The sequence below is a fragment of the Polypterus senegalus genome, chromosome 8, assembly GCF_016835505.1.
Source record: "Polypterus senegalus isolate Bchr_013 chromosome 8, ASM1683550v1, whole genome shotgun sequence".
Taxonomy (NCBI): Eukaryota; Metazoa; Chordata; class Cladistia; order Polypteriformes; family Polypteridae; genus Polypterus; species Polypterus senegalus.
In genome coordinates, this window is record NC_053161.1 from 101,521,212 (window position 1) to 101,545,046 (window position 23,835).

Below are 23,835 nucleotides of genomic sequence, written 5' to 3' on the forward strand. Positions count from 1 at the left end.
AAACATGTAGAAAATGCACAAGCTGACAAGGAGTAAATAATAATTTCTAAGAAAAATGGCATTCATGTCTGGAACCAGGCCCGGTTCTAGAGGCGTAGCTGCCATCATGCCATTTAATTTCAGCCGCCCCCTCACCCTGTAATACCTTCACTCGTTTTCTAAACCAGTGTATTTAAAATTAAACATTTTTGCAATTTCCTTAATGTCAAAAAAAATGTAAGAAAATCTCTTCGTAGGTGGAAGAAAACTTGACTTATGCATTTAACGAATCGGCAACAAGTTTAATTAATTCATCAGTAAAATTCTGATTAACACTACAAAAACTTTTGATTGATGTGCTGCGTACTTGAGCTGCCACAATTCACGTGTTGTGACTTGCCCGGTTTTTTTTGAAGCAAGTTACCAACATTTCATGGGAAAAGATGAGCCCCGCGCTGAGCCTGCGTTTTGTTGAGGGCGGCCGCAGCCACCTTCTATTTTTTGCCGTCTTTGTGCATGCACCCTTTGCATGACCGCTGGAACCGGGCCTGTCTGGAACATACAAGATTTTTTTTTTTAGAACTGGAGTATATACCAGTGTATTGACTCAGAATGAGAAAGTAAGAATTTTTAGAATGTAAAAAAGGCCAGAGATGAGATGTGGTTAAACAACGAACACCAGATCTGTCAGATCTGGTGGAAATCAAAACAAAAATGGCTGAAAATTTTCAACATATTCAGAATTATTTTCTGATTCAAAGCCCTTGGGTAAAAAAAAAATCAAAGAGAAGCATATATTTCCAAAAAATAAACCTTGCAGAACAAATCAAAAGTTAAAGAAAAAAATGCTGATGATAGCTGGTTAAGTGATTTGCTGGGAGTCACACAGTAAGCAGGCATCTGCGACTAAAATGGTGACTTTGGTTTACAGCCCAACATAACACCAATGGGGGGAAGTATGTTAAGATTTTCATATAATTTACTAGATCTGTACTATTTGTTGTCATTTCAGCTTGGAAACAAACAATCGGAAGTAGCAAGACAATAAGTCTGGGATTTCGGTATCACTAATAATTTTCTTTAAGTTCTTATTATAAGTAATAATTTTATAAAGTTAAAAATAACTAATTATAGTATATAAAGGTAAAAATAACAAACTAGAACTTCTATGCTTGTATCTATCACAGAACACACACTATAGTACATATATATTACTTTGGTTTATGAACGTATATATGTACATGAGTTACCTTTTCCTTAATGTTAGATTTTCCTGCTTCGTCATAAATTTAGCAGCTTTGGGTGATACAGTATTTTATGCTACATCCATACTGGACCTCTAGTTTATGATGCTAAGGATGCACCTACAGAGTGAATTTGTGAAAAATCTGCTGAAGCTGCATTTATACAACTTTTACAGCTGCAGTTACAATTTTTTAGCGATGTTAAAATTCTAATGACAGCAACCGTATTTAAACCCAACATGCAGGTGTTTTCACTGATGTGTATAAGGTGTTATTTAAAGGACAGTGCCATTCCATTAAATAATTTTGTGACTTTTGCATGGTTTATTTTGCCTGCCATCCAGTGCTGTCTTTGTTATACATTTCAAAATTCTGAGACTTGCTCTGACGTTTTTAATATGTTACAAGTTCGGATAATTTATCTTAAAATAGCAATTTTTTTCCCGCCATAACATTTCTGTTTATAAACTAGAATTCACTATGGAGAGTTCAACATTGTTTTACAACTTAGCAAGTCTCGCAGCAAATCCACTTTTTCACTAATTTCCTAGCTATTGTATTCATGATAATAGCATTTTAGTTATTTTGTTGTTGAGTCTTGTTGAACTTGTTTTCACAGGAATTCTATGAGGAAGTAGAGTATATGATATTATTTATCTTGACTTTCAGAAATCATTTGATAAGGTCCCACATGAGAGGTTGGGCACCAAACTAAAATAAGTGCGAGTTCAGGGTGATGTTTTTAAATGGGTGCAGAATTGGCTCAGACACAGGAAGCAGAGGGTGATGGTGCAAGGAGCCTCATCAGAACTGGCCGATGAGTGGTGTTCCATAGAGGTCAGTGCTAGGGCCACTGCTATTTTTAATATACTGTATATAAAAGATTTAGATAATTGGAATATAAGTAACAAGGTGGTTATGTTTGCAGATGATACCAAGATAGGTGGATTGGCAGATAATCTGCAATTTGTTAAATTATTACAGAGGGACTTGGACAGCATATACGCTTGGGCAAATCTGTGACAGATTAAGTTTAATGTCAGTAAATATAAAGTATTACATATAGGAAGTAAAAATGTTAGGTTTGAATACACAATGGGAGGTCTGAAAATTTATAGTATACCTTATGAGAAGGATTTAGGAGTTATAGTGGACTCTAAGCTATCGACTTCCAGACAGTGTTCAGAAGCCATTAAGAAGGCAATCCGAATGTTAGGTTGTATAGTACGATATGTGGAGTACAAGTCCAAGGAGGTTCTTCTCAACCTTTATAATGCACTGGTGAGGCCTCATCTGGAGTACTGTGTGCAGTTTTGGTCCCCATGCTACAAAAAGGACATAACAGTGCTAGAAAAGTTCCAGAGAAGAGCAACTAGGCTTATTCCAGGGCTACAGAGGGTGAATTATGAAGAAAGAATAAAAGAGCTGAGCCTTTTAAGTTTAAGTAAAAAAAAAAAGATTTAAGAGGTGACATGATTGAAGTGTTTAAAATTATGAAGGGAATTAGTACAGTGGATCGAGACTGTTATTTTAAAATGAGTTCATTAAGAACACAGGGACACCATTTGGAAACTTGTTAAGGGTAAATTTCACACAAAAATTTGGAAATTTTTCTTTACACACTTGAAATAAGCTACCAAGTAGCATGGTAGACAATAGGACTTTAGGGACATTCAAAACTAGATTTGATGTATTTTTGGAAGAATTAAGTGGATAGGACTGGCGAGCTTTGTTGGGCTGAAGGGCTTGTTCTTGTCTAGATTGTTCTAATGTTCTAATGATGGTTTCACTATCTGTAAAAGTGAACAAAATAGTATTTGACCACAGTATATGTAATAATGTCTTCAATTTTACCCTAAGCGGGAAGAACTAGAAGAGACAATTTGGGACAATTTAAAATAGAAGTACAATGTGGACAGCATAGTGGTTGGCAATGTGGAACCCCAGCTCCAGAACCTTAGGTTTTATTCCCAGGCAGGCCTCACTGTTGGAGCTTTGTACATGCTGATTTCCATTAGGGTGTCTCCTCCATTCTAATGAGTATGTTTCAGGATAATTTCCAATACTGAACTACTTGATGGTGCATGTATGTCGTGGTGAATTTGAGGCCAAGGTAGGTGATTGATTCTTGTGTTGCAAGCAGTGCTGCTTACATAGACCTTGGCTTCCTGTGACCCAATAATGGAAAAAGTGCACTTAAAAAATGGACAGAAGTATAAAAGAGCAGTTTGTGTCATTTTTAACCTTCATTCATGATTTTCCATTGAGAGCAATAGAAAAGAGGTTTCATCTCATTTTGAGTTTTTTTAATCCTGTATCAGTTAATGTTTCTTTATTGATTCTCAACATGATGTTACAATGGCTCAAGCTTTCTAGTTCCTAAAGTACATTAGATTCTGGTGTTTTTAATAAAGTACTGTACAATTAACAATTCCTTATTTGCATGAATCCCAGTGATGGGAGTTACTCTGGTTAGAAGTATTTTTGTTGTTTGGGAAACAGGGGTATTGATTCTAGAAATACCATAGATATGCAGACTAAACAAGAAATGTAATATTATTCTGTTGTATAGCTTGAACCTTATAGTTATAAAATAGTTGTATTCCAAATGCCCAAAGAGTCAAAAAGATATTAGAAGTGCATTTATGAAATTATCAAGTGATTATTTAGTCACTGAATTCCTTGACTTGGTAGGTTTATTCCACGACATGAAGATGAATTGGAATTGGATGTTGATGATCCCCTCTTTGTGGAAGTAGAAGAGGATGACTACTGGTATCGAGGGTACAACATGAGGACTGGAGAGAGGGGTATCTTTCCAGCATATTATGCCCATGAAGTGGTGAGCCAAGCCAAAGATTTAATAGGTAAGCAAGGAAGACATCAGCAGAAGCACTTATAGGAAACAGTCAAAACAAACAAGACTTGTAGGTTTTGAAAATTAAATGGTTATTACAGCTCTCAAGTCCTGGGTTTAAAATTCCATTAAGTGTACTGTGTACAGTTTGCATATTCCCCATGTGTCTTCGTGTTTTGTATCCACTTACTGCAGTTTATTTCCAACCTAACTAAAGATAGATTTGTTAGTTTAACCTCTATCCCACTAGGAGTGTGTGTGTGTGTGTGTGTGTGTGTGTGTGTGTGTGTGTGTGTACAGACATCTACCCTGTGACCGACTGGCAGCCTATTACTGTCATACCATGACTCAAATGGAACTGGTAAGAAAATGAATGAATGAACAATGATAATGCAAGGGTTGATTAAATTATTTTCACATTTATGTGGTTTTATTAGCAATGCCTCCTTCAGGGAACAGAATTGGGTAGTAGCTGTCATTAACTGTAATATCAGTGCAGAAGAATGTTAATGACAACTGACCAAATGAGCAATGCTAAGTGTACATCCTGAAAACGCAGAAGAGATTCTGATTTTACAAACTAGCATATGCTACATCAATTCTTATGTGAAAACAAAAAAGTTTATTTTCCAGGTGTGGAAAATGTGTTTCCAAGTTCAAGTGAAGTATTGTGTTTCTTAATATTGTTTTAATTGTTATTTTATTTAAGCGTTTTTTTAATATACTAGAACTTACCAATAAATTATATAAACCTATTGTGATGGAATTGTTCTGTATCTTTCTCTCCCATGACTGCTGATGTTGAAGAACGTTCCACATAATACATATTCATTTTTTTTCCTAAGCCGCAAAACATTTAAAGTGTTTACTTCACACAGAGGGAATGGTGTATGAAATACAATACTGGCTTGGGACAGTGCCACAAAAAGCACCAGTTCTTTGTCATTAAATGATTCTGCTAGTTTTAATACTTATGTTTATTGTGACAATCCAAAAAATCACCTTTAGTACATCTAATAATTCTTTAATAGAGTTTTATTATCTAGCCAAACTCTAGATTTTCTCTTCAAGAAAATAAGATTGCAAATTAAATATTATTAAAGATTTGATAGTTAGGTAAATACAGTTGTTCTGCCCAACTAAAGTGTCATTATTAGAGTAAATAATAAAATTAAATAAACAGGCATTTGTGGCATTATTTGTAATCATAAATAGTAATAGCACCCCAAGTATTTATGTATGTTACTTTTAGCCTGCTATTATAAATATGTTGTCTGTGACATAACTTTATGATTGTAGTTTTAATAGACAGTTATGTTTTCCAAGTAAAATAACATGTAAGACAAGTGGCATGGTCTAGGAAGGTTGAATATGAAATATAAACCTTGCCAACTGGCTTTCTTGTGTGATACTCATATAGTCACATATCCTGCTCTTGCAGAAGTGTAGATACAATCGTAGTGTATACAATTGTTTTAATTTGGAAGTCCACTTTGATAGAAATATAAACTAAACAGATTTTTTTTAACTTTAAAATAATGATATAAACATGCTGATGAAATGGAACAGCACACTCGGTTTGACCTGAAAAACAAAGTGATTAACTGTTAAATTTATGTTTTCACATGTCTGTTTGTGAATTGATCCACACAAGAATGATTAATAAATCAATCAGTCTCTTTTATATGGAACCTGTCACAGATTACACATCACTTTATGAAGCAAACAAGAGTAAAATGCAATGCAAAAAGGTGAACGTTGTTAGCAATATACAATGATTTAAATGTCTAATGAATCACAGGGAAAAAATAAGACATTAAGAAGAGTTTACAGATGTCCATACAGAAAGATGGTGAACCAACAGTCCATACTATGGGAGTAGGTTGATGGGTAATGTTTAACAAATAGAACATTAAAGTGAGCATCAATTCAGACGGCTATGGAAAAGTCACATAAGTGCAGCTTATCTAAAACACAAGTGCAATGCTGACAAACCCTCAATGATAGAACATAGAGTTGGAGCCACAGGGTTAAGTAAGCATTTCTCAGGAACAATGGTTTTTCACAACTCAGCATCAGATGACTTCTCTTGTCCATAAAGGTTTATAGAAGGAAAACAGTGGCTGAATGTTAGGGTGCTTTCACACCTACAGCATTTGGTGCGCACCAAACGTGTTTGGTCCCTTGGTTCGGTTCATTTGCGTTGATGTGAATGCAATCTCGGTACTTTGGTGCGCACCAAATCAATCGATCCGAGACCTGCCTGAAGGGGTGGGCTCGGACCACTTTATCCGCTCTACTTTGGTACGGTTCGTCTGGTGTGAAAGCAACCAAACCAAATCTGACGAAATGGTATAGTTTAATGCACTTTGGGTTAGAGTTTGGCAATTCAGTAGCAAGAGTTCTGAAAATTATTCAATATCAGACAGGAAATCATTGACTTTGAGCTAGCTGAATTGTAACTGAAAACATTTAAGATCAGATCATATCATACATTAATGAAAAAATGTGTGTTGCTATTTATATCGCCTCTATTAAATGTCAGTGTCTTTCACAGACTTTTAGGTTTCAGGTCAAACCAAACTCCTGCATTGAACACTAACATGTTTTTTGCTGACACTGGCATTTGTCTGTCTTTAGCATCTAATTGAAAACATTCAGTACTCCACATATATATGCAAATTATACCATTATACATAGCTGGTAATCTCACTTTACATGAGTGCGTAAGTAAAGATTTTTTGGGATGTTTCCAGTGGGTGTTAGCTATTCCGCTTTCCTTCTACAGTGTGTGATTTACTTCAGACAAAAAGTTAGATTGATCTATATTTTTGAGTTTTTGTTACAGAGGCAACATGATGGCTATATCATTAGCTCCTTGAGACTGGTTTAGAAATGTGGCCCACTCACTACCTGTTAGGAACTTGTATGCATATTCTCCCTATGTGTGTTGCATTTTTTTCTTGACATACCTGATTCTTAAAAACATGTACTAGGTCAATTGGTGAATTCAAATTGACTTTTTCCTAATATAGGAATGTTAGTGAACATGCCCTGTAATCCCTTCTATCCAAGGTTGGCTTTACCCTGATGCCTGATGCTTTCATTCCTGTGCAATCCAAATAAGTCTGCTTTAAATGAGTTCACGAAATAAATTGCTTGTAGTTCTTAGGACACTCTTTACTTCTCTCCATCAGTGTTAATCATGGTGGGGATCACCATTCCAACATGCCAAGCTGAAGAAATGAGACAACCCTATTTTTATTGAATTTTTCCCATTCTCTTTGCATATTTCCCAGATGCTCCTTGCAACAAATGCAATCCAACCGGCATGTCTAACATCTGCTCCTGGGCCTTGCTTGTTACATCTCTAGTGGAAGCAGTCCACAGAGCATCCTAACTACACATCAAGACTAATTCAACTGGTTCCTCGCATTCTTGAGAAGCAGTGGTTTTACTCTCAGGTTGTCCACAATTTCAGAGCTTCTCACCCTATCACACTGAGCAAGCCTAGCAGTCCTCCACAGGAAACTAATTTTATCAGCTATTACTTGCAATGTCATTGCTGCGGTCGCTACTCAGAATTTCTGACCATAGTTAATCTAAAGCTTCATCCAGTTGGCTCCCACTTCACCACCATGGCCTTGTACAAAATCTACAAATCTACTGCTGTTATGTTGATTCATGGTTCAGTTTCACTAATACATCTACTCAGTCTTGCAAACTCATAAGCAGTGTTTTGGACGTTTGGCCACCCTCCTTCCTTGTGATCTGTGGACATGGAAAAAGTTTGCAGCTGTGTATTCTGTGATGCATTATGGATGGGGCTGCAAGAATATGGGGATCAGCAGCCATTGGTTCCTTTATTTACTATTAATTCAATTGTATTCAATGGAGGCATTGGACTCTGCCATTTTATGACTTTTGCAGGAGAGACTGGAAGAGTTTCCTATTTGGAAACCTAAAAGTTACATCTCTGATGTTTGCAGATAATGTTGGCACCATTAGACAGTGACCTCCTGCAGTCACCCAAATGGCTCATAGCTGAGAGCATTAACGTTGAAGTGATAACATTTTATAATTTTTTTCTCTCCTTTTGCTGCTTGTGTATTGGCAGTGGTACAGAGAGGCAAACTACAATGGATGCCTGACAACCGCAGTTGTGTCAATGTCATTTTCATTGTGCACTCTTTAACAATAAGCTGATGTACATAATGAAAATTTGTTAGAACAGAGAAAAAAATTTGTAAATTTGTTCCTCCTTATACTTCTAAAATGTTAAGCTTTTATATTCCTTTAAAAATTGAGCACATTCTTACTTGAGCATTTCTTGTACAATAAAGCTCCAACAATGATGGACGGATTAAAAGGCAGAAGTCTACATGACCATAATCATCATCAAGCCCTTCCGTGAGAACCCTAAATCCAAAGAGGACTGTTTCATTTATGTTAGGTAGAATGCCCAGAGGGGACTGGGCGGTCTCATGGTCTGGAATCCCTACAGATTTTATTTTTTCTCCAGCCGTCTGGAGTTTTTTTGTTTTTCTGTCCCCCCTGGCCATTGAACCTTACTCTTATTCGATGTTAATTAATGTTGATTTATTTTGTTTTATAATTGTGTCTTTCATTTTTCTATTCTTTAATATGTAAAGCACTTTGAGCTACTGTTTGTATGAAAATGTGCTATATAAATAAATGTTGTTGTTGTTGTAAAGACAGAAATTGTGAAATAACATCATGTTGATTAAGATAGGGGTTCAAATAAAAGCATGAATTTGCGGAAACAAAAACCTGCAGTCAAAAGCAGACCCTGAGAACAACATTTAAGAACTACTACCACATCACTCAAAAGAGCAAAATTTCAATAATGTCTTGGATGTCTGTGGAGTCTGTTTGTTTTCAGCCTAGCAGATCTGAGCCTAATTCATTTAACTGCAACAATTGCTGTTTAAGGATCCAGAAATACCCAGTAGTGTGGCTTATTTCTAATCTTCTCAGCAAACATGGGTATTAATATTTGGCAGGGAGCAATCGGCTCAACAGACTTTACTCTGACTTATGTTAATGGAGAGTATTCTTTTTTTTCTAGAACTACCTCCATTTTTTAAAAATCACTTTATAATTAACAGGAACAGGTGCAAAACATATTTTGAATGTGCTCTTATATCTTCTCTCTTTTTTCTATAACAATTTAGTCAGAATGAGTTAAAGAAGCAAAGAAGGCTCATACTGAGCATGTTTTCCTAAAATTTCAGAAAATGAATACCGATAGCACCATCCAGTTATCTATGAGATACAAAACAATCACTAAGAGACATTTTTCAATCTCTAGCTAGCCTTAGAGCAGAGATACTGAAATTCAGTTAAGCAAAGGGTTTGATTTACTTTTGGATAAAGGTTTGGATTGAACAATGCAAATGGTTGACAGTGCAGTAACCATTCTTCTTCTGTTTAACATGGTGAAGATTAATTAGTTGAATTCTAATGTTATGTTCTTTGGTCTTCCAGGAATAAAGCGAAACACTGGTTGGGTAGAGAAGTTTGAAGTTCAGTTTCTGGGCTCTGTGGAAGTTCCTTATCACCAAGGCAATGGAATTCTTTGTGCTGCCATGCAGAAAGTAACTACAGCTTTGTTTCTTCTTTCAGTTTTCACTGTACTGCTTTCATTTTTAATCAGGTTTTGTGCTTTAATTATATATAATTAACCAAAAAATAATTGTTTCCAGCACTGAACGTAAGGGACACCATATCAAACTGCAGACAGCAATGCAAAAGTACTATCATTACAAGTCTACAGTTATTAAAAATAACTTGCAACATTAAGTAATAAATAAACCCACTCAGAACAATGCGTATCAGTCTCACTAAATTCACAAGCCGGTAGAACAGAATGCTAAGGTCAGTATTATCAAAAGGTGTACTTCCATCCAAAACCATAAAGAGCGTAGCATTTCCTGCATCAGAGGGTATTTACAGTAACTGTCTTAGATATCACAGTTCAAGGCTGTTTTGGTTTGGTTACTGGGCCAACCTAGAATGACATCTTTCGATAAGATAAGCCTGCATGTGTGAAGCTACAAATTTAGTAAGAACTTAAGAATAGAGTACTACTGTTGAAATTGTTCCATTGTACCGTTGAACTGTTCCCAGTGTTACATTTTCTTTTGCCATGTTAGCTGCTGTTATAACTAAAATTTACTTGTTTAAATTTTCAGCTGTTTTGGCGTAGCTGTCAGAGTGTGCATTGCACAAGGTTTTCTTTTGATATTTAACAATCTTACTTGACATACAATTGTGAAATTGTTATTGTGTTTATTTCAATTTTGATATAAATTTGGGCATTTCTAGAATGTGTTGTATCATCATGCAAATTGTTAAATTTACTTATCTTTTTTGTGTGAAGCCGTTGCTCCAACTAGAATGTGAGTGGCCCCAGAGCAAAAATTAAATTCAATCAAAGGATGACCACAATTAATGAAATATGTCATACATATAAGCTACAGTAAAGATCCATAGTCATAATTAGGCTACATGGTCATGGTAACCTTTTTGTTACATAAATAACCAAGCACGTTAATAATAAAGCCTTTCTAAACAATAACCATGTAGTCTCTGTGGGTCCCCCATTACATTTCCTATAGTTAAGTCACTGAGAGGGGCTATGTTATTGAAAGTCTCCAGCACATACTAGTTTTAACACTTTGTAAGGTCAAATCAGTTGTTTCATAGCTTACCTCAGAAGATTATCAGAATAGCAACAAATCTTAAAAGTATTGTTTTCAATTATCTGGGCATAGATCTTTTTATGATCTTTGTTTTTATTGGCAAGATCCGATAAAATATATTTAGTAATGATAAAATGATGTAAAAGTAAAGTTTTCCATGTGAACTCTGTATGTGATAATTAGGAAAACTTGTACAGCATTAAAGGAATAGTCAACCCAAAAATGATTATTTTATATGTTACTTATCCGATGTGGTTTATTATGATGGCTGAGAAAAATTTTGATCTCATATTGTCATGCAAGACAAAGAAAGTAAACTTTCCAGTTACCAGCGCTGAAACACAGAAAGCAATATAAAAAATATTCAAATTAAAACATTCATTCCTGTTTGTATACAGTTTGTGTGCACAAAAATTGTGTTTTGCTGGAAGTATTCATTTAACAATATTTTACCAAAACATGTATGCATTTTGCCTGTTGTTGTTGTTGTTGTTATAATAAAGTAGCACACAAAAAAGAAAAATGATGGGACAGCTCTAAAAGACCCACAAAAACAGGACAGGGCCTTCCCTATCATACCTTGAATAGGCCGCACCATAGGTAGCCTGTCAAGGCCCCAAAAATGGAAACAGGCTTTTAATGATGAAATCACTTTAAATTTCCCAAAATATATAAACATGTCTGTTAATAGAAAGTAAAACTGTAAAAAAAAACAATTGACTTGAGAAACAAGTCCACAAAGTATCTTTATAAAAGAAGAATTTATTTATATAAACAAAAAAGAACAAAAACATTAGCAAAAAGGCAAAATAAAGCAAAAGCACTTACCTAAACAGGCAATCCAAGGTGGACATATCTAATGCTGTGAAACTGAAGTACAGTACAAGCAAAAAAATGCAATTAATCCAGTATTTACAAATATCTGCACTCAATGAACGTCAATCAACCATTGAAGGATTCACCCTTGGCTTCAGAATATAAAGGCTGAGGGTGGTCCTTCAGCAGTGACATCAAGGTAGCCTTGCCTCTTGGGGTTCCACTCACAAAGTACATGGAACTGTACAAAACACATATACACTAAATAGTAAATTAAAAAGGAAAAATTACCAAAAATATGTAATTACAGTTGTGAACATTCAACTGGATGACTTGACTCTTGATTATGTAACAAGAATAATGTGGAGATTTTTTTAATGGATATTTTTATATTGTTTGCTGTGGTCCAGTGTTAGTCTCAGTTGATGTCCATTCCATCAGAAAGTATGTTGTCTCCATTATCCATGAAGTCATGACATTAAAAATTTTTCTCAGCCAATACTACAAACCACATTGGGTAAGTAACATATTAAAAATATCATTTTTGGGTCGAGTGTTACTTTAATGTAATTTTAAAGCCAGTGTCTGCTTCTATTTCTCAGTGAATATTCAATTTATACATCAATGCTATCTTTTAATAATTTATAGCTTATTTAAACAAAAAACCTGATAAAATTGAATACAAATAACCTATTTGAATTTTATTTTTGAAAATTGCAAAAAGTCATTCAACTCAACCAACTGTGTATTATACAATTTAACAAACTTACAGAAAACAAATATAAATGAGCTAATATGCAGACTACAGTTCTGGATCACAAGGCTGTGGCCAGGACTGTACTCTTAGTAGTCAAATACACAGTACTGTTTTCAAATGTTTAGATAATCAAAAGTCACCCTCCATGAACAAGTCCATCTTTTTTTTTTTTTAATAAATTATTGCTATTTCCTATGAATTGCTAGACAATGGCACTCACAATATAAATATTGCATATGCATTAATATCAGAAAACTTCTTTGGACATATTCAATGTTAGAAAGATAATAAGACATACTGTATATAGGTTGGGTGTCTTATTATGTAGCAACCACATGGAACCAATTAAAATTATTAAAATCACCTGATCTTGTTATCTCAATTAAGTCAAATGAGACCCTGCTGTCAGGTAAGATCTGGGAACAAAGCACAGCCTCAGATGCAACTACTTGGCTTATCAATATTTTGCTCCAAATCCATATACATTTACCGGCCACTTTATTAGGTACACCTAGTACCTGGTTGGACCCCCTTGGCCTTCAGAACTACCGAAATTCTTTGTGGTATGGATTCAACAAGGTACTGGAAACATTCCTCGGGGATTTTGGTCCATATTGACATGACAGCATCACGCAGTTGCTGCAGATTTGTTGGCTTCACATCCAGGTTGTGACTCTCCTATTCCACCACATCCCAAAGGAGTTCTATGGGATTGACATCTGGTGACAGTGGAGGCCATTTGAGTGCAGTGAACTCATTGTCATGTTCAAGAAACTAGTTGGAGATTATCTTAGCTTTGTGACATGACACATAATCCTACTGGAAGTAGCCATCAGAAGATGGGGTACACTGCGATCATAAAGGAATGGATATGGTCAGCAACAATATTCAGGTAGGCTGTGGCATTTACACAATTAGTCTGTACTAAGGGCCCTAAAATGTGGCAAGAAAATTTTCCTCACACCATTACACCACAAGGGTGAATAGTTGATACAAGGCAGGGTGGATCCATGCGTTCATGTTGTTGATACCAAATTCTAGCCCTACCATATAAATGTTGCAACAGAATTCGAGACTCATCAGACCAGGCAACGTTTTTCCAATTTTCTATTGTCCAATTTTGCTGAGCCCTTATAATTGTAGCCTCAGTTGCCTTTTCTCACCTGACAGGAATGACACCTAGTGTGGTCTTCTGCTACTGTAGCCCATCTGCTTTAAGGTTCAACATGTTGTACATTCTGAGATGTTCTTCTGCATACCTCAGTTGTAACGAGTGGGCGTTTTAGTTACTGTTACCTTTCTATCAGTTGTAACCAATCTGGCCATTCTGCTCTGACCTCTGGCATCAACAAGGCATTTTCATCCAGAGAACTGATGCTCACTGGATATTTTCCCTTTTTTGAACTATTCTCTGTAAACCCTAGAGATGGTTTTGCGTGAAAATCCCAGTAGATTCTGAAATACTCAAACCAGCCCATCTGGCACCAACAACCATGTTACGTTCAAAGTCACTTAAATCACGTTTCTTTCGCATTTTGGTGCTCGATTTGAACTTCAGCAGGTCATCTTGACAAGGTTTACATGCCTAAATGCATTCAGTTGCTGCCTTGTGATTGGTTAATTGGATATATGCCTCAACAAGCAGTTAATAAAGCACCTAATAAAGTGGCCGGTGAGTGTATATGCTCTACAGTGGTGTCACAATGACTGTTTTTCTGTACCAAAAATGAAAAAAGGATCACAACGACTGGCAATTGTACTTTAAATGCTGTCTGCAAAGATACTTAAAAAAATATAATAGGAGGAATATTGCATAAACATCTTCATCCTCTGCCAAGCTGAAGCAAAATGCTTTGAGATTGATGTTTACTTGACTTTGACTTCATTGGATTGTACATGTTGCTAAAATACAACAAGATCTGAAAGAAGACCATGTTCTTGTTGCTCAGGATGGTTCAGTAGAAAAAAAGACAATCTCAACATTTATGTAAAGAAATATGATATTTACATAATCTCTGGGGCAATTAGTTCTTTTTAGTTAGTTTGAGTTCATTATTATACAATACTGTTCACTCTATAGATGAGCAGAGTATTATGTTTATAAATGTATATTTTTAAAATAAAACAGGAAGCAATGTATAAAATTGCTTAAAAATACATACAGTGGAACCTCGGTTTGCAAGCATAATTCGTTCTGGAAACGTGCTCGCAGTCCAAAGTACTTGTATATCAAAGTGAATTTCCCCATAAGAAATAATGGAAACTCAGATGATTCATTCCACAACCCAAAACTATTCATATAAAAATGATTAATACAAAATATAAAGTAAAAATACATAAAGCAAATTAACCTGCACTTTACCTTTGAAAAGAATCATGGCTGGTGTGAGTGAGTTTCTAAACTCTTGTGGGATTCCACCCAACGGGACGATACGCGGAAGAGCGTCCCAAAGCAATCACAGTCTCCCAGCACTGTAGCAGTTCGCTGTAAAAGCGAATCCAAAAACCGAGGTTCCACTGTATATGTGAACGCTTAAGTTTTCATAGTCTGTGGTGTTCTTATGGTGGTGATACTCCTAGCTATGGAATATGGTTATAGAGTGCTACTGAACTTTTGGCATCAATGATGACATGTACAGAATAAAATATAGGCAACTCCTATATAACCAACTAATTCTGTATATCATAATTCAGCAGGTAATGATGACGACAGCATGCTCATTTGCCAAATGCTTCATTAAAAAAATGAAAAAGAAAGTATAAAACACTAGCTGCAGCACCTGTCGAAGACAAATAATAGAATAATAAAAAAATATCTGCTATCTATTGTCCTATGTGTACTTTCAGCATGTTTCCTCTGTATTCGCATGTGTTTGAACATCTCTTCACTGGCACTTTTTCTCTTGAGTGTGTTCCCATAAAGCCAGCCTCTCAGGCTCTCAGTATTTTCAAAGTTCTCTCCTCCTGTTTGGCTTTATACTCTCTATCTTTGAATGTGACTCTCTCAGTGTGCCTGTTACGCTTTTACTAAAGTCTGTTCACCGGTACTGCCCCTCAGTAGCACGTTCCTGTAAAGCCGGCTTCTCAGACTCTTTAATTTAGAGGTGACTTTCTGTCCTCCTGTCAACTTTTCTGCTTGCCATCCTTGAAGGCAACTCTCTCAGCCTGTGAGTCTCACACTTGCACTTCCTTATTTGATCATGTCACCAAAGCCAAACTGACCAATTAGATTGCTCTGTGGGACTGGCCAAACTCACCCTAGGTGTTTTATAATATTCATTCATATAACAATCTGTGAATAATGAAACTAAATCTTGAATCTTGTCCAGCAGAGTACATTATTCTTTTGCTAATTCAGTGTTGAACCCACTCTGTATAAAACTTATATGAAAACAAACGCATGATATAATGTTCTCTGTTTTGAATTTTTCCACAGATTGCAACCACCAGAAAGCAGACAGTACACCTGAGACCTCCATCCACATGTGACTTAGAAATTAGCCTCCAAGGAATCAAATTAATCATGAGCTTAAGTGACTATGGAATGGATGATGAGGTAAGATCCGTTCAGAATAAAGTGATCTTCATCCTATGTCAGGAGCTGTATGAGGAAAAAATGCAGTTCATTATAATGAAGTCAGGTGCCCAGCCACAACCATAGTCTCAGTCATTGCAAAGAAATTTAAGCCGAGCCATAACACTACAGTGGTGGATATTGATATTATTAACTGTTTTCTCCATATTCTTTCAACAAATATATTGTGTTTGTATTAAACTGTAAACTGTTTTAAATGAATGCCATCTGATTCACATCTATTTGATCAGTTTGACAGGTGCAGCCATTTTTTCCAGATGAAGAACATCTCCTACTGTGGCTGTCATCCTAAAAACAGCTGGTAGGTTTCCAGTGAATGTATCGGTAGACAAGTGTCCTTGGGGGCTTCTGGTTTGACAGTGCCATTTCACATTTGCCAGTTTGGTACTTGTATGTATGTATTACTTTCTTGTTAAATATTAGGAGATAACTCAGTCTGGTCAGTGTCTGTATGGCATGTACACATTCTCCCTAAATGTATGTAGGTTTTCCTCAGGTAGTTTCTACTACATTGGAAATATGTGCATATTAATTGGTGTCTTAGAATGTTCCCCTATGAGTGAGTAAGGATATGTGCATGTGAGCACAACTCCATCCAGGACTTGATCCTTAATTGTACCTAATGTACTGATGCGTCTTAACTACACTGCACTGATTAGTTTCACAATTGACACAATGAAATAATGAATGAATAGATGAATATTAGGAGATGTTTCTGCACCATCATTACTGAGCATTGTGATTAATCTAACCATCGTCTCTGATCTGATGAAGCTGCAGATGTACAGTACATCCTATATACACAATAGATTACATACTGCCTTGAGGTGTACTAAGTGCTGACTGTTGTCAATTCTGTCAGCACATTTAGCACTTACATATACTGTGTGTTTTAAAACATTTTATTTTCAACTTAGTCTATGAGGGCATTTTTGTTTGCATTTCAGTATTTTGTATACAAATCCATCATTCTTACCTGAATAATAATTAAGGATCATCACATCTTTCATTGCTTGTTTTTTTCTTTTACTATGAAATCAGTCAATTAGAGGCATAACTTATTGATGTAAATTATTACTAGCTTGTGAAACAGCACATAGTCTTAGCACCAAACTGAGGCCGGCTCTTTTGTAGTACAGTAATTTACTGTAAGTTGATTAGCCAGTGTAAAATGCTTTGTTGCAAATGGGGGTGTGGCTCTGTTTGATCCCACCACATGATGGATTAACATCCCATCTAGAGCTGGCTTCAGCAGTTAGAGGCACTCACATGCTGCAACCAAAGAGTGAACAGGTTCTTCTTTGGTATTTCTGTTCTTCAGATAGGTTCTTATAAAATAGCCAAAAGTGCCTATGACTACCCAAACTTCAAAGTTCAAACAAAAAAACTATTTTTTTCATAGTACATAATTAGGTAAGAGGGTAAGAAATAGGATTGAATTAAACATTGACAGATAGATATATAATTAAAAATGATTGTAAAAATTTGGGAAAGTGCATGCAATAGGCGTGCATTCAAGGTAAACCATGGCAAAACTGCTGTTAGAAATAAATACATGCTGTATAAACTTGTACTGTAGTTCAGGATAATCTGTTTTTTGAAGCAGTTCTAAACTTACTATAAATAATGATTATAAAAAGTGCCCCTGTTGGTTACTTCAATAGGTGACCCAAATAAATGCATGTTTTCACTGTTTGAAACTGCATTCAACAGTGCCATCTAGTGGAAAAGAAATATCTGTATGTATGGAAGTACAAGTTTTATCTGCTTTGCTACATATAGTGCAGCTTTATCACATCACAGATATTCAAAATCCATCATTTGTTTTCAAGCTCAGGTTCATGAATGCAGCAAAACAACATATATACATGTATATCCAGTATGGAACAAACTGCCACTGTTTGGTGCCATAATCAACAAATATTCCTAATCAAAACAACACTATGCACTCTAAGTTGGGGCAGGAACTACATCAAAAAGTGTTTAGTTATGACAATGTAAAAATCTTTTATTCCTAATTGCAGGTATTCTTTGTGGTCAGCTACTATAAAACCATGGACTGTAATGCACAGCCATTAGCTATTGTTAACTCTTTGTAAGGAATTGTTAATTTATTAGATAGATGATAGATAGATAGATAGATAGATAGATAGATAGATAGATAGATAGATAGATAGATAGATAGATACTTTATTAATCCCAAGGAGAAATTCACATAATCCAGCAGCAGTATACTGATACAAACAAACAATATTAAATTAAATAATAATAAAAATGAAAAGAATTAAAATAAAATTAATGTTCGCATTTACTCCCCCGGGTGGAATTGAAGAGTCGCATAGTGTGGGGGAGGAACGATCTCCTCAGTCTGTCAGTGGAACAGGACAGTGACAAAAGTCTGTCACTGAAGCTACTCCTCTGTCTGGAGATGACACTGTTAAGTGGATGCAGTGGATTATTCATCATTGACAGGATTTTGCTTAGTGCCAGTCGCTCTGCCACAGATGTTAAACTGTCCAACTTTAATCCTACAATGGAGCCTGCCTTCTTAACAAGTTTGTCCAGGCGTGAGGCATCTTTCATCTTTATGCTGCCACCCCAGCACACCACCGCGTAGAAGAGGGCACTCGCCACAACCGTCTGGTAGAACATCTGCAGCATCTTACTGCAGATGTTGAAGGATGCCAACCTTCTCAGAAAGTATAGTCTGCTTTGACCTTTCTTACATAGAGCATCAGTATTGGCAGTCCAGTCCAATTTGTCATCCAGCTGTACTCCCAGATATTTAAAGGTCTGCACCCTCTGCACACAGTCACCTCTGATGATCACAGGGTCCATGAGGGGCCTAGGCCTCCTAAAATCCACCACCAGCTCCTTGGTCTTGCTGGTGTTAAGGTGTAAGTGGTTTGAGTCGCACCATTTAACAAAGTCTTTGATTAACTTTCTGTACTCCTCCTCCTGCCCACTCCTGATGCAGCCCACAATAGCAGTGTCATCAGCGAACTTTTGCACGTGGCAGGACTCCGAGTCATATTGGAAGTCTGATGTATATAGATTGAACAGGACCGGAGAAAGTACAGTCCCCTGCGGCGCCCCTGTATTGCTGCACACAATGTCAGACCTGCAGTTCCCTAGACGCACATATTGAGGTCTGTCTGTAAGATAGTCCACAATCCATGCCACAAGGTGTGAATCTACTCCCATCTCAGTCAGCTTATCCCTAAGGAGCAGAGGTTGGATTAGCGGTTTTCATTACCTTTTCCTTCGATTCATTGTCATAATACGCCACAAGCTAACATGAAAGCAACAGATACAGGTACAATACACGAACCCTGCCTGGAAGGGAAGCCACACTGTATAGCAGGACACAGTTAAAGATAAAACACTGTAATAAACTTACAATTACATGTTTTATTCTAAAGTTGTTTGTATTTCATTTATAACTTGATTTTAATGATATTTTATTACTTTTATTTCAGCTATTTTGGATTTATCACCAAACACCCAGTACTAAACCGATTTGCTTGTCACGTGTTTGTATCACAGGAAACGATGAAACGTGTAGCAGAGTGTGTGGGGTACGTATGTTTTCAATGTAGCTTTGGGGAGGAGTTTACAAGCGCTATATTACATCATTGTCCTATTTTGTTCCCTCCTTCTACTCCTATATAAGCAACCTGCTGTTTCCTTTTCAGTCATACATTTGACAAGATATAACTGTGTCTGTTACCTTATTTTCATTTCATTATCTAAATAACCTTTAACTTTTTTTCCATTGCAGATGCACACTAACACAGTTGTTACAATTACAAAAAAAATTAATTATTAAACAGTATGCACATGAAGCTTTAAGTGTTTAAATAGAGTTCATAAATTGGGGAGCATTATGTGATGTGTAGGTTAGAGAAGATTAGATTGCATTTGACCCCAAGGGGGAATAAAAATTTTACAGAGGCTCAAAAAAAAATGACAACGTGAAAAAAGTTTACTTGAGGTTTTTGCAAATTTATTAAAAATAAAAAAACTGAGAAATCACATGTACATAAGTATTCACAGTCTTTGCCATGAAGCTCAAAATTGAGCTCAGGTGCATCCTGTTTCCCCGATCATCCTTGAGATATTTCTGCAGCTTAATTGGAGTCCACCTGTGGTAAATTCAGTTGATTGGACATGATTTGGAAAGGCACACACCTGTCTATAGAAGGTCCCACAGCTGACAGTTCATGTCAGAGCACAAACAAACCATGAAGTCAAAGGAATTGTCTGTAGACCTCCGAGACAGGATTGTCTTGAGGCACAAATCTGGGGAACGTTACAGAAAAATTTCTGCTGCTTTGAAGGTCCCAATGAGGACAGTGGCCTCCATCATCCGTTAAGTGGAAGAAGTTTGAAACCACCAGGACTCTTCCTAAAGCTGGCCGAGCTGGCACCTGAAGGACTCTCAGACCATGAGAAACAAAATTCTCTGGTCTGATGAGACAAAGATTGAACTCTTTGGTGTGAATGCCAAGCGTCACATTTGGAGGAAACCAGGCACCGCTCATCACCAGGCCAATACCATTCCTACACCAGTGGTGGTGGCAGCATCATGCTGTGGGGATGTTTTTCAGCGGCAGGAACTGGGAGACTAGTCAGGATAAAGGGAAAGATGACTGCAGCAATGTACAGAGACATCCTGGATGAAACCTGCTCCAGAGCACTCTTGACCTCATACTGGGGCGACGGTTCATCTTTCAGCAGGACAACGACCCTAAAGCACACAGATATCAAAGGAGTGGCTTCAGGATAACTCTGTGAATGTCCTTGAGTGGCCCAGCCAGAGCCCAGACTTGAATCCAATTGAACATCTCTGGAGAGATCTTAAAATGGCTGTGCACCGACGCTTCCCATCCAACCTCATGGAGATTGAGAGGTGCTGCAAAGAGGAATGGGCGAAACTGGCCAAGGATAGGTGTGCCAAGCTTGTGGCATCATATTCAAAAAGACTTGAGGCTGTAATTGCTGCCAAAGGTGCATCGACAAAGTATTGAGAAAAGGCTGTGCATACTTATGTACATGTGATTTCTCAGTTTTTTTATTTTTAATAAATTTGCAAAAACCTCAAGTAAACTTTTTTCATGTTGTCATTATGGGGTGTTGTGTGTAGAATTCTGAGGAAAAAAATGAATTTAATCCATGTAACATAACAAAATGTGGAAAAAGTGATGCGCTGTGAATGCTTTCCGGATGCACTATATATATATATATATATACTGTATATATATATATATATATATATATATATATATATATATATATATATATATATATATATATATATATATAATGTGTGTGTGTTATAATAAAAATAAACAAGAATTTCTGGCTTGGATAATAGAGAGGTGATGCTGTCAATAACAGCTGGCAGTAGGATGAGGTCAGACATCTACAGATGTACTATGGCTTATATTTAAAGTCATTAGAATTTGAACAGAGCAGGTCCAACTTCTAGTGTCCATGAATGGAACATGTTAATAGACGTTTACTTCCTTGTTTGAACATTAAATATGAGGAGGTGTATCAAACTTTATTTCATAAAGTGTCATAGTTATTTTCTGTCTAATCAATTGTTAATTAATTTCTTTTTTTTTTTTTGAAATCGTATTAATTTTATTGCAATCATTCCATACAAATCAATCAATTTTTACAAAAAGTAGGATTGAGAACAAGTCGACTTTTTCTCAATTTCTTATGTATAAATATCATATAACTAACTGTGTAAGCCCGTGCTGTAAAAGGCCCGGGGTCCTAGAAACTATTGAAATTATCAGGAAAAAAAACTGAAATGTAGAGATGTCAGGTAATTGAAAGGAACTACTCTGGGCATCTCTCTCTTAAGAGGTTTTGTTTTGCCGACGTGCTCACCTCGCTTGTGTATTAACAGATAGGTGAATTTGTTTCCTCGGAGGTGGAGCCCTTACCCCGACTCCACCTCTGACTTCCAGGCCAGACAGACAGACAAACAGACACACTTCTGCAACTTCCACACGTAGACGTCTATATGTAAGATATTATATATCACGCAGCATCCAGTGGTTTCAGCATTTCTGGCTCGACCTCATCCATCCCTGTGGCCTTGCCACTATGAAACTTTTTAATCATCACTGTGGCCACAGAGATAGACTCAGCCTCTAGCACTGCTTCCTTTTTGGAGGTTGCATCAACCAGGATTATGAGTTCCTCAAAGTGTTCCTTTCACCTCTCAACATACCCACTTGATATCAATATTGCCTATTGTTGGAAACAGCCTGGACAAAGTCGTGCCTAATCCTTTCAGTTGTTGAACAGTTTTTTGGAACTTTTTGAAGACCATCTGAAAGTTATTTTCCTAGGCCTCAATAAATTCCATCCACACGCAGACTTTTGCCTTTAGCTGCAGACTTGTTGGATTTTCAGTTTCTCTTGGCCAAATCTACTAATATTGCATGGAAGCTCTCTTTCTTTAACTTGACAGTTTCTACCAATGATACCTAGGGTTGCTGCCATAACAGGCATCAATAACCTTGTGGAGACAAATCTTTGCTGTTACTTCCACTACTGAGGTCTTATGCAGAATCCATTCAAACTAAATGCCCAGGACTTCTCCCAAGTTGCAAGTGAAGTTCTTCTGGAAGTGAGAGCTGAACTCACTAGTAGATCCCAGCAAATTCCCATTACACATTTATGTTTTCCAGATCTGACCAATAACCATTCAGTACATCAGAGCTATTGTCCATCAGTTGACAGCTCAACACCTCTCTTTACCTGAGTGCCTAGAATATATGACCTCAGATCAAAAGATGCAACTGTACAAGATTAATATTGACTCTTTGTCCAATATAGAAAGGCACATGCACTCAGGTACAAAGTACACTTATGAGCAATCTTATGTTTTCAGGTCAGGTGAGCTGACCCTCCTAATCATATCTACGTTTCATATCCTATATGAATTTTTGAATACAGACTCCAATGTCATTATATTAATGTATTTTAATGTACTGTGACCAATGGGAAAGCTAGACTATAATTTCTCAATTAAATTATAATTTGTAACTTAAGACTGAAGCTAAGCAGAAAATAACTTTCAGGTACTTAATAGATAAAAGATAAATTTCAAATAGGTCTATTATTATTTGATATATTTGGATATAGTTCTGATTTTTATTTTAATAAGGATTTGACAATATATTCTTTTCAGTGACAATGTATAGATAATGTTAAGAATGGGTGCTTTGAGAACATTAATTGAGATGTTCAGTAGATTTGTTTGGATTGGGCCTATGTTATCATTTTAGAAATTAAAGTTATGATTACGTTTCTGTTTTAAAGTTGAATTGACTTGAAAGCAGTGCATGTGAGCAATGGCAGGGTTTTACACTGTGATAAGCAAATTTGTGATATGACTGTGAAGTCTGGGATCTTATACTATTGATTGTGTTTTTAAAGAAGTTTATAAAATCTGTGTTTTTAATGTTTGTATGGATTTTGCAGTGCACTTCAGATTTCCTTGGATTTTTAAACAGTCTATGAGGTTTATTTGTCTGTTAGCCTGGAATAGTTTTAAGTCTGAGATTTTCACAATATCCACATATTTTGGAGCACAATTGCAACCTAGATATTCTGCTGTTCTTGCTATCGTTTGTGGTTGTATCAATGAGGGCAGGAGAAAATCATATTTAATTAAGTAGTGATCAGAGATTTAAATTAGTGGAGTAATACCTATGCTTTTGGTTTGAACCCAATTAGTAATAATTAGAGCCAAAGTATTGGAGTTGTCAAATCCTTTCTGAGTTCAGCTTGTGTTTAATGTATTTGCTAAAATGTTCTGTTCCTACATCTTTGTG

At 36.3% G+C, this 23,835-nt stretch overlaps 1 protein-coding gene across 1 annotated transcript in view; it reads left to right on the forward strand.

Moving 5' to 3' along the window:
- Positions 1-23,835, forward strand: part of mapk8ip2 (mitogen-activated protein kinase 8 interacting protein 2) — a 229,440-nt gene that overhangs the window by 198,799 nt on the left and 6,806 nt on the right. The window contains exons 8-12 of the mRNA XM_039761511.1: positions 3,918-4,090; positions 9,589-9,698; positions 15,815-15,934; positions 16,204-16,274; positions 19,453-19,551. Of these exons, the coding sequence (XP_039617445.1) occupies positions 3,918-4,090; positions 9,589-9,698; positions 15,815-15,934; positions 16,204-16,274; positions 19,453-19,551 (573 nt within the window). The remainder of the gene's footprint in view (positions 1-3,917; positions 4,091-9,588; positions 9,699-15,814; positions 15,935-16,203; positions 16,275-19,452; positions 19,552-23,835) is intronic.